Source organism: Eubalaena glacialis, chromosome X (genome assembly GCF_028564815.1).
Source record: "Eubalaena glacialis isolate mEubGla1 chromosome X, mEubGla1.1.hap2.+ XY, whole genome shotgun sequence".
NCBI lineage: Eukaryota > Metazoa > Chordata > Mammalia > Artiodactyla > Balaenidae > Eubalaena > Eubalaena glacialis.
In genome coordinates, this window is record NC_083736.1 from 121,631,297 (window position 1) to 121,643,850 (window position 12,554).

General features: G+C 44.0%; 1 protein-coding gene across 1 annotated transcript in view; it reads right to left on the reverse strand.

Annotated features, from left to right (window-relative positions):
• The window catches only part of GPC3 (glypican 3), a 426,709-nt gene extending 414,486 nt beyond the window's left edge, over positions 1–12,223 (reverse strand). The window contains exon 1 of the mRNA XM_061177875.1: positions 11,861–12,223. Coding sequence (XP_061033858.1) covers positions 11,861–12,035 — 175 coding nt within the window. The 5' untranslated portion in view covers positions 12,036–12,223. The remainder of the gene's footprint in view (positions 1–11,860) is intronic.
• Between the last annotated feature and the right edge of the window lie 331 nt (positions 12,224–12,554).

Here is a 12,554-nt window from a genome sequence, read left to right on the forward strand (position 1 = left end):
TTCTGCTTTTTTTTTTTTTTTTTTTTTTTGTGCCGAAACCCTGGATTGAACCAAGGTTCTGCATTTCTTATAAGCTCCCAGATGCTGCTGACGCTGCTGGCCCATGGGCCACACTTTAACGAGCAAGGCTCTAGTAAGAAGAAAAAAGTACATAAATCATTACAAGAGCAAAGGAGAACCAAGGCCATGGGAGAAGTTCACTGATAGCAGGGTTCAAAGGGAGAAAGGATCACAGCTAGTCATGGGGAAACATGAAGTGATTCATGAAGAAGGTGACATTGTACTGACACCTTGAAAAATGGGTAAGACGGCAGCAGGCACTGATGAGAGGAAGACAGTCAGGTGGTCTGTAAGCAGAGGCTTGGAGACAGACAACTACAGGGTCCTTTCAGCAGTGAGTTGCCAGCATGATGGAGGGAGACTCGCAGGACTCAGCCATTTAATTTGGATGTGAGATGTGTACAAAGAAAAGTCAAAGATGATTTCAAGGTTTCAAGTTGGGTCCCAAGCAGAGATGCTATCACCAGAAATACAGAATGTTGGAGAGAGGCCGGTTTGTGCAGATAGGAAGAGAAAACGATGGACTAATTTTCTACTGTGTTGAAAGTGAAGCACTGGCAGAACTTCTGGATGGAGATATCTAGCAGGAAACTGGGATATACTGAACTGGGCAGCAAGGAAGAGGTCAGGCTGGAAAGAGATGGAGGAGTCATTCAAGCGGCGAAGATAATGAAGTCATGGGAATGGTTGTGGGAATGAACAAAGAGAGAACAGAAAGGGCAAAGGACAAACGCGACTGGAACACTTGCATCTAATAAAGGGTGGGAAGAAGAGCGTAAACAAGCAAAGAAAGCATCAGCTTTACAAGTAGGAGGGGAACCCAGCGTGTACAATATCCCCAAAGTCAAAGGAGTGTGGGAATTTAAGTCAAAGACTTCATATCCAGACCATATTCCTTCCCCTCATAATCCAATGTGCACACTGGAAAGAGCATGAGCTATGGAGTGAGACAAATCTGGATGTATAATAAACCCTGGCTCCACCACTTACACAACCTTTGCGAAAGTAAACCTTTCTGGGCCTCAATTTCTTCCTCTGTAAAATGGACATGACATCACCTACCTTTCAGCTTTGCTGTGTAGATTACATGAGAGGTTAAATACAAAACAACTGACACACAGTAGGCACTCAGTAAATTGTAGTTTTCATGCTCTTCACTTGTGGCCCTTCCAAACTATTCCATCAACCTAAAAGTAGCCTCAAAAAATCTACCTAAGAACAAGGAGTTTCAAGCTTACGTTGAATGAAAATAGATACCCTGATGAAGGTAAACTCATGAACAGGGAAATTAAAGAAACCATTCTGCCAGAGAAACAGAAAATTATACAAGCCTCTCCCCCGACCAAGCAAAAAAAAAAAAAAAATCACATCCCCATAGACACTTAAGAAAAGATCAGCCCAATTACACAAGTATTCCTAGTATTTGCTTGGAACCACATGTTTCAAAGGCTAGCCAGCATGGCCCAGTCTGAAATGGAATAGAGACCAGAGCTCCAAAGCTACACAGTATTACAGCTTTCTTTCTCCAAAGGGGGAGAGCCAGAGGGGCCTACATGTTGGAACCAAGCCGATCTGTGGAACTCAGAACCTGCAGACACTTTATGAGTGGCTGCACTGTTTGCACATAAGATATATAAAAACAAGGCTTTCCAGACATAAATGTAATGTATGATTGTGAAAGACCACCCACTGCTAAGAGTAACAACGACTTTCAGTTTAAATGACACACATAATTATTAATTATTGCTATCAAAAATAATAGAAATCTGGTCCGTTGATTCTAATGTATTTTTCTACATAGAAGTATGTGTGGGGTGTGTGTGTGTGTGTGTGTGTGTGTGTGTGTGTTGGAGTACATTATCTTATTTGCAAAGTCTTGGACTATGACAACATATACTCATACTTTTAATCAAAAGAGTTCTTAAAGTCTTTGGCAGTTTTTAAAAAAACTCACCAGATGTTGGCAAAACACATTTTAAGACATGTCACATGCAAAAGCCTGGAAAATATCATCCACACCCATGACTTCCAACTTGAGCCTATATGTCGATGAGTCCCAACTATGCTTCTCCTGAAGTCCAGAAGAGTATATACACTCCTCTTTCCCAGTGATCTCATCTATCCCCAGTTTTCAATTACCATCTACATGCTGACAGTGTCCAAATATGTTATCTCCAGCCCTGACTGCTCTCTCTTCTATTATCCAACACACAACCTCAACTACCTACCAGACACTTCTGCCTCAATGATCAAAGGACCCCTCAAACTCAACCTGTTCAAAATCAAACTCATTATTTCACCCCTCAAAAATATGTTCCTCCTGTGTTTCACTCATTTATTCAACAAATATTTACCGAGCACCTATTACCTGCTGTAGCCTCACCACCCCGCAAAACTAGAAGTTCTAGACTCTCCCTTCTGTCCTCATAACCAGTCACCAAGTCATGTCTACTCTACTTCCTCTATTCCCTCAACTTTATCTTTTATTCTCCTAGTTACTGCCCTGGCTTTTCACCTGCATTATTAAAACTCCCCGCCACCACTCACTCCCCAGTTATCCTCCGTACTAAATAGCGTTTCCTCTTCTTAAAATGTTTTCATGGCTCCTCATCATCCTTGGATACAGTCCAACAAAACTCCTCAGCATCTCCTACCTACTTTTCTTTTTCATCTTTCCTCTACTTTCCCCACATCTGTACTCCAAACAATCCAAACTATTCCAATACAACAAATATGTCATTTTGTCTCTTAAATCTGTACCTTTGCACATACCGTACAGGACAGCCCACTTAAGGCAACTAGGCACCCTCTTCCATAGCTCAGCAGCACCCAGATCCCCCACAGGGCACCCAGCTCATCATGCTGCCTTGACATCCATGGTTTTCCTTACTGGGTCCCTCCCTAAGCAATGGTTTTATCTTATTCATCAGCTCAGTACCTGGCATAGAATCAGTGCTCAATACATGCTGGTTGAAGTAAAGAATGAATGGAAAACTTTTAAATATTTATGCAGAGATAGCATATAAAGTTCATTATTAGTAGGTTCATTTTCTGACAATTTCCATCTGTTTTCCAAAACAGTTAAATGTGGTTCCCCAATAAAATCAATCCATGAAACCTAACTTGAAGTGCCTCTTGGGTCACAGTCTCATTTCTATGGAGCTCAACACGCAAGCCAGCCAGCGCTAGAAGTAGTTCTCCAAAATGAACCAAATTCACAGTATGGGTTAACCATCACTACTTTAACAAGGATCACATCTCTGTACTTAGGGAAATGATGGAACTTTATAAATGAGCAGTAGCTCTATGATATCAGTGGCAATTAGCTCTGCAACAATTTGGGGCCAATCCAACTGAAAGTGGTTTACTCAAGCTCTGAAAAGCTGTACCCCCCAGTTCTTCCCAAGATTATTAAGGGGGTACAGTTGTAGGGATATTTTACATGTGTGTATGTAAGAGTATACAAATATGTGTGTGTGTGTGGAACCAAGCAGATCTGTGGCACTCAGAACCTGCAGACACTTTGAGTGGTTGCATTGTTTGTACATAAGATATATAAAAGCAAAGCTTTCATGACACAAATGTAAGGTATGATTGTGAAAGACCACCCACTGCTAAGAGTAGCAATTCACAACTTTCAAACAGTTTAAATAGCACATAATTACTAATTGTTGCTATCAAAGTAATAGAAATATATATTTATACATATGTATAATCTATGAATATATATGTAAAACATATGCAAATACCACATTTCGATAAAGCTGCAGCTAAAATCTCTCTCTACGTGTCACTTCCTCCTCAAACTTTAGTTTTGAAAGAGGGGCAACAAGGCTCCCAGGGCCACAGAGAATAGAGAAATATGCTTCAACTTCACCACCCCCCTTCCTCAGTCTCTGCTGCAGATCAGTTTAGAAAATGATGCATTCAGAGAATCAGTCATTCTCTAGGTATATGCCATCCTAGGACCTCATGTGACAGTGATCAAGTCCTCTAGAATATGTCTTTAGGTATTTATTCTTACAGTCATTCCAACCTTTAATAATAACTCTGTACAAGGCACTCTACTCGCCACTCTAGAGGATACCAAGACAATCAAACATGGCTCCTACATTCAATGAGCATAGGGTCCGTCAGAGGCTATGAATAAACTATGGACTTCAAAAAACATGGATACTAAGTAAGAAGTACAAATACAGTAATTCTGGGAACCGAATGCAATTAGGGCATATCTCTGTATTATCTCTGCACACATGATAATTTCCACGTTCAAATGTTTTCCAATCCTTTCAGTCTGTTATGTGCCAGTTAACTTTCTGATATATACCAGAATGAGGGCTATTAATCTACTCCCTGTATCTATCACCCTAACTCTTCCTCTCTTCACCATGTTTCCCTCAGCTTCAATCATCCAAACCAAAATTTGACAAAGAGCAATGGAGAATCCCAGGATGCCATAATACATACTGGAAGTATGTATTATGTAGAGTGTGGGAGAGAGGGAACAGAACCATAATTAAGAAGGAAACTATGCAAACAGAATTCTAACATTATTTTTAAATGATCATCATTTCTTTCTCTTTTCCCCTCTTTCCTACTTGGGCCTGTATCTGAAAGAACTCCCGATGGGTCATCGCTAGCCAATTTTGAAAGTATGCCCTAATGCATACAGAAATTAAGAGGACTCTCATGAGGCCCTTTAGACTGCTCCAATAAAATTCCCATGGCTGAAAACCACTTTGGATTACGTCCTTTTAGATGTACATTTATGAAGTTTGATGTTATAGGTAAGAAACACCAAACACTGAGGAGAAACTTATATACATTTAGTGTATGTTTCTGTAACTGACACCAGTTGCATTATTTTCACACTAAATACCACAGATCTGTAAAGTGAAAATAAATATATGCATTTATGTATACGTAAATATATTTATTTTTAAACTACTTAAAATAGCCTTGTAAACAAGCACAAGCTACTTACCTCTTGCAAGACTTGGCTAGTCTACTTTTTCCAGGGAGTTATAGTACAACCCAATGAATTAAGTCATATAGTACAGCCAAATGAATTAAGTCAATGTCCTTTATCACTTACCCATAGACAACAAATGGCTTTTTGACCTGAAAAAGCAGTTACTTCTTTAGAAACCTTAGTATATTGGTAAAAAGGAATCAACTACTTAAATATTGGTTTTACGGAAATTTTATGGTTACAATACATTTATAATTCCATTCATTCATTTAGCCTACAAATATTTATGGGGTACCTATTATTTGTACTATGCACTATGCTAGACACTGAGGATACAAAGATATATAAAATACAGCCCCTATAACCTTGAGGAGATCACAGTCTAGTAGGGAGATACAGATAATTACAAACACGTACCTTAAAGATACCATAATCAGGATTTCTAATTTTCCAGTAATAAACTTATATTCAAAAGGCAGAGTCAAAAGGCCAATTAAAATTCTACTCTAAAATTTTGCTGAATTTATAAGAAATAAATGCATGCTTCATTGTGGAAATTTTGAAAAATACAGAATACTCTCAAAATCATCACTTCTGAGAAATGTACATCTTCCAACTTTCAGGTGAATGGTTGGAATACAGTGGGTGGAAGTTTCATTTATAATGGCTTTAACTTCTCTGTCCCTTTTCACTGCCACTTTCACTTGTATTTTATCTCTCTTCCTATCAATTATTTATCAATATAAGCCTATTAAGTATACTTTAAAGAGCTTAGTAGATTTACTAATCTAGCATATAAATACAAGTTCAGCTACTAGGCATAATTAACTGTTCAGAACACTAGCAATGCATTTTGGTCCTAACATTGACTCCTTTTTCCTCATGAGAAAAAATACAAAGTCTCAAATAAGGCTTTATGTAGCTACACACATAGAGAGGCAAAAGTGAAAGTGCCTTCCTTGTTAATCAATGCGGATTCATTTTTGTTTAAAAATGGCAAACAAGTATTTCTAACAATTAGCACTTGGATAATTAATATTTAATTGGCCTAATTCGAAGAAGAGAACTAATACTTTACTTTGTACATTCAACAAGGTATTCAAGTGAGACTATAACGTCCCAGTGAACATTTTCCCCTCACACACAGCATTTCAAAATGCACATTTTCTCTGCTGATATGCTCACCTTCGCGTTGCTTTGTGAATCGCAGTCTTCCTGCCATTACGTTTCAGAAGATAAATTCCCATTACCTTATGCTGTGTCTAAAGCCAGGCTGGGGCCCATGACTTGGACTCTATTTTCTGATGCTCATTGCTTAATGCAGTGCTGGGGATCCTGTTTCAAGCCTGACAATTTGCTAAATATGGGCAGATGAGTGAGGGATTTTTCTCCCCACACTTTCCATTAGACCCTAGATTACCGAAAACGTCAAACCTGCTTAGAAGCTCAGCTAGGGCTGAAGAGATGCTGGTTCCTGGTATGGTCTCTGGAATTGAGCCTGTGCACAAATTCTGATCGCAGGTTACAGAAACCTGTGAGGTACATCAACAGGTCCATGCATGTGTCACAGCTCAACTCCCAAATATGGTAATGTCAACATTAGTGAGAAAGGTCTAGCTGACATTAAATCAAAGAGACTTTGATTTAAGAGATGTCTTACAATTTATGTGCTATAATAATTGTTGATCTTTAATGATACTAAGCCAGTCATAACAATGTTGCTACTTTCAATTTGTTCTCCGGGTACTCAACGTTAATAAACCCTGCCTGATGGTAAGAGTCGCCAGCTAACCGAGGTAAGCCTGAACCAGTCTCCAGTCAAAATATATGCAGCTTGAAAAGTTTGTCCACATACCCCAATAATGTCTCATAAAAATTTGGACTTAGACTTTTAAAATAAGTAACATGACATATAGCTTAAGAAAGTATTTGAGAGTTTCATAGAAGAATACATAACGATCTAGAAATTCTATTATCAATTATTTACTAAATGCTCTACGGTACTCTTAGCATTGTGCTCAACACTGCATCAAATACAGTGCTTTCCCTTTAAGGAGCTTATAATCTAAAACATACAAATAACCATATGCAGAAAAAAAGCGAGAGATCAGAGTAAAAGGAAGCATTCACAAAAATGTACAAATTCAGCATGCCAGAACTTTTCAGTTGAGCAATATGATCCCCAGTGAAATTCTTTCCAAATGATGTATCGTGTGCACAAGTTATAAGTGATTATCTTCAATTTTCTTAGAAATGAGTAATAAGATACCTCTTAAGAACCATGCTTTTGTATATGCATCAAACACTACAGTTGGCGTGGTCCTATTGATAGCTGCCATTTAAGGAGAACGTATTTTCTGTCTTGTCTCGCATCAGACAAATCCAGACCTCTTTTCTCCCAGGTTGGTAATAAGCAGCCTTTTTCTAGGCTACAGTGAACAGCAAACATTGCAACTCTAAAGATGGAAGAAGCAGAATGCTCAAAAATATTGCATCAAAATATTGGATACAACCTACCAGCCCATAAGAAAAAAAAAACACACACATTGCAAAACTGACACCATCTGTGTCATCTAGCATCCATCAAAATCCTCTTATGCTTGTATTTCCTAATGCTTACAAACAGAATTGGCTCCAAGAATTAAGAAAACTTTTTAAGATGGCGGCCCTATTAAGCGACCTCTCCCTATCTCCCACTTCATCTCGTCAGTTCTTTTCCCTTGCCCAGGCTGGCTATTGTGACCATTTCAGCCAATTTCCTGGAGGTATTTTCTAGCCCTTTTCACCCTATTTAATCCCACAGGTTTCCTGAGAAGCCTGTTTACTTGTATGCTCCCCCACTAGACTGTGAGCGCCTTGACAAAAGGGACCATGTCTTACTCCTCTCGGCACCCCCAAAACCCAACACACAGCCTGCCAAGCAGCAGGCAGTCTGAGACTCCTTTCAGGCCAAGGCGCTCCACCGACCATCAGCCTTCTCCTCAATCAGATCGATGCTTCCCTCTGAGAACATCTCGTTACCAATCACCAGGATTAGCGCAATAAATATATTCAGACCACATTTGAGAGGGTTCTCTAAACTATTCCAAGTTAGCACATGGTGATACAACTTTTTCAAAGTTTGAACAAATCACCTGCTCACTCAACTGTCTAGGGCAATCTCAGAGGAGAGAAACCCCTCCCACACCTCACTCTTCTCTCTCCCGACTTTAGGACCGCTAACTGCTTCCAACTAATTGGGGAACTACAGCTGGCAACCCGGAGGAGGTCGCTAGTTCTCATACTCTAAAGCAACAACAACGAATACCAAACTCTCTTTTCGAGAACGTTGATTTTTATTTTTATGTTGTTTCATCCATTTGAGAAACTCCAAGTCAGTTTTGGCTCTTCAAGGCTGCCTTTTACCCATTCGGGCATTTGGCCTTCTGGATTGATTCTGGCACTTTCCAAGGCCCTCTAAGGCAAGACTCCTCAGTCTTTGGGGAGTTGCAACACTACCACGGTTTGTTTGATTTTCTCATTCCCATCCGTCCCCTTCACCACCACCCCGACAAAAGTGGTGTATGGCATTCATAAAGTGAATTACACTTGATTTTTGTTTAGAGGAATTTTTTTTCAGACTTCTGTAACATTCCCTTGAGACAATTGGAAACATCATTGTCTGATTACTAGCTCACTTTCCTTGCCTAAAATTGTATCCATTCTTGATTGCGCCTGTGGGTAGGTTAAGCAAAACAAAATAAACATCTAGACTTATGAGCTCATTGGCTTTTTTCTGAATTTTTCTAAATTAAATAAGGGCAAAAGAGCTGCACTGAAAGTCAGTTATATGGATTTTTCTGCCAAATGCTAACTCTGTGTGCCTGGTTTCCATCTGTGGTGCTTTCCAAGTTACAAATCCTTAGGAAAAAAAAAGAGTGGGGTACGAAAAGATCTATGGATTTGGGGGACATGCTATTTAGAATTGCTATCCTGTGCCTTTGAACACTAAAAGAAATGGGAACATGAGATCGTAAGGCTTTAGATCAGCTTTGTGGAAGTCTAGTGTAGTCCTTCAGCACCAGTGATTTATTTTTTAGGCCGGCTGATTTCAAATGCCATTTAGTCTCATCCATATTAGCATAAGAAATGTACCTTATCCACTCTAACCCAATTCTGCTAATGGCCTAAGTTAACAGTCAATCCCATGCTCCCCCTAAGTGAGACAAGACATTCTTGAGGATTTCTCCTTACTGTGACCAAATCTCATTTTATCTGGGACAAAGAAAGCTTTAATGCAGTTAATACAGTGGAGCGGGAGAACTGAACACGGCTTAAAATATAGATGGGGAAAAAAAAGTCAAGCGGTCATCATGATGGTTCATAACTATCAAATAATTTGCAGCTCTCTTTCAATTTCCAACCACTGAACGACAGCAGCAAATCACACATTTATTCACTTTGAAATTATGCACTTGCCATTGTATTTAGTCGGCCGTTATCGTCTCTTCTCTGAAATACTGATGAACTCTTTCCACACACGGACATTAGGATTTTTACCATGCTTTCCATATCTACAGTGACCATATTTGCCCAACTAAAATTCAGGACACATGGTTTCATGCCAGGACAGAGCATTGGAAATCTGCACGGTCCCAGAAAATCCAGGCTATATGGTAGCTGTGTGGGTATCGCCATATTTGAAATTTGGCTTTGCTCCAGAGTGAGTCAGAACAGTGCCTGCCACGTAGAAGGTGCTCAACAGGGCATATGTTTGTTAAACAGAAGTGAAGTAGGGAATGTTGGGTTTATACGGTAAAGACCCTTGGAAAGGGATTTTTCCTATAGAGTTTGGGAAATACTTGAGGAAAATGAAAAATCTCCATTACGAGTCCCTGCTCTCTGTATGTAACATGGCCATCCTTAGGCCAGGAGTAAGGGAGCTTGGAAGGAGGGAGCCCAGGCCAAATCTCATACACACAGTGTGTGGGCCCTCCCAATACTTTCATACAGATGCTGCAAAGAGGCAGGCAGCCAGAGAGCTGGGGGAGGGCAAGGGAGGGTGAGCTCCTGCTTGAGCCTGTGTAGAGGGGGGTTGCTAAATGAGTATCTGTGCATTCCCTCTGGTCTTTTTCCCTCTTTTAAGCACAATCTTTACCCCTTGGCTTCAAACCCGCCCAATGTGGCCCCAGCTCCAACCCTGGATCCATTCATCTTGTGGGGGGCTCATCCTGTGAGGACCAATTTTTACATTACCAACAAAAGCATGTTCTCTGGCCTTACCAAGCTAATTACCAGGGCACTTCGAGGGGAGAGAGATTCGCCCGCTGTTGCAGCTCTGTGGAGCTGATTCATAGGTTGCCCCTTACAGCTCCTGCACACGCCCACGTGGTACGTTATTAACACTTAACAGAGGAAGAGGTAGTTCTACCCTTCCTTAGAGCTAAATCCTGCAAAGCAATATTTAACATATGCGCAAATGCATTTCAGTCACCAAAAAGGGTGACCAATTACCTTTGCAACTAAACAGCAGGCTCGCTCGGCTCTTTTCATCCACCTAAAGAAAAGGCTGAGGGCGCGCTGGCTGCCTAGGTAACCTCCCGCTAGTGAACGCTCGCCGGCAGCGCCCACAGGGCGCGCATCGCATTCACAACTTGGCCCAACCATCAGGCCCGCCTCCCTGACTTGTTGAGAGCCACGAGCCAAGTTTTGGCGAGGGCTGCTCCCCGATCCCTCGGAAACGCGGGACGCGCGCCTCGCTGGATGCCTGGGTGGCGAAGAGACACTTGGAGGGCACAAACGTCTTACGGTTTGTGAATACAACCAGCCGTTTCTTAGAGCGCACCTCAGATAAATAAACCTGTCTGAAGCCGACTCTTCTTGCCTGCATTGCCAGTGTAGCAACTTGTCCTGATTGGATTCTAAGGCAGGCTTTTAGGACTCCAACCGTGGGACAGTCAATCACACAAGGCCATTAATATTCATCTGTTGACAGCGGCAGCGCTCAGGGAAGGTTAAAATATGCCCTTACAACACGACCTGATTGTGCAGAACAAAAGGCAAGCATTCAGAAACTTTCCTCCACCTAAAATCATCTCCCCTTCAGGGTCCAGCCTGTCAAGAAGGCAGATGAGTTTGAGAAGGGGAGGAGTTAAATCATCTTTGGACTCCTGCTCCCCGGGCCAGCAGCCCGGTTTTGGAAACGATTTTGCCAGCCTAGAGAAGAGACGCTGTTTGGAAGGAAAAGGCTCAGTCCTCCTCATTTGGGGGACCCTCCTACCTACTCAAAAGTTTCCCTCCGTGTGTCTTTACCTGCCACTGCGGATTCGGAGATCTGTCCTCAACTTTGCCTGCACTTGGGCCCGCGAGCCTCGGGAACCCAGGCTGCGGAAAGGAGGGCGTGAGGGCAGGTTGGGGAAAGAATGGCCGGAGCCGCGGTCCAGCTGAGGCTGAAATTCTGGCACGTACGTGCGAGCGAGGGTGGCAAATTCCAGAGGCACCAGCTCGGATGTGGGGCGCCAGTTCGCCGAGGCGGGGAGAACCAGCTCCAGCCTTCCCGCCCTCCCCCCAAAAATGGGCGCTCGCTAGAAAGGCCATGCTCGCGGTTCCTCCCAGTCGCGCCTTCGCTGACAGCCCAGCGAGCTTGGGAGATGCGGACACGGCCCACATATACCCTTCTTCCCTTTCTCGGGAGACCTGGCCGGGCCCGGGCACGGCGACCACTCCCAGGTGCCCGGCCGCGGGGCTCACGATCGCGGCCCCGCAGGGCTAGCGCGCTCGGGTTACCTCCACCATGCGCCCCTTGGCTCACCGCCGGGCGCGGGGAACGCGCGAGGGACGACTCCTCACCTGGCACCGGGGTTTCAGGCACCCACTTGAGTCCGGGCTGCAGTCTTTGGAAGAAGGAGCGGACCTGGTGACAGGTGGCGTCCGGCGGCGGCGGCGGGGGCTGTGCCTGTCCCGGGCAGTCCAAGCTGAGCAGCATCGCCACCACCAAGCACGCGGTGCGCACGGGCCCTGCCATCCTGCTTCGCCGGGAGCGAGGAGAGAGCGGGAGAGTGGCAGCGGGGGCGAGAGCGGTCCCAGGACTCAGCGAGCCTGGCAGTGGCCCTAAGGAGCGGGAGACGTGCCGCTACCCAGCCGCTGCAAAAGTTTCCTCGCAGCTACCTGGGCGCTGGGCGAGGGCGGGAACGGCTCGGCGGCTCGGGGCGGGGCGGGGTTGACCGGGTTGGGGCGGGGCGAGGAGGGACCGGGTGGGGCGGGGCGAGGCGAACTGCGCGGCCGGGGGGCGGCGGCGGCGGCCGCGCGGCGAGGCTGCGGGCGCGGGGCTGCGAGGACTGCTGGGGCACCGCGGCGCGGGGACCGGGCAGGAGCGGCGCGAGACGAGGACGCGGAGCGCGTGCGGTGGCTCCTGGCCCCGCAGCCCAGCTGCCGGCTCGCCGCCGCTCTACACAGAGAGCTCTGGCATAACTACTGCAGAGGGGCTGCAGGCTCGGGCGCGCTGATTGGCTTCCCAGCAGCCGTCCCCTCTGACTGGCTCTGG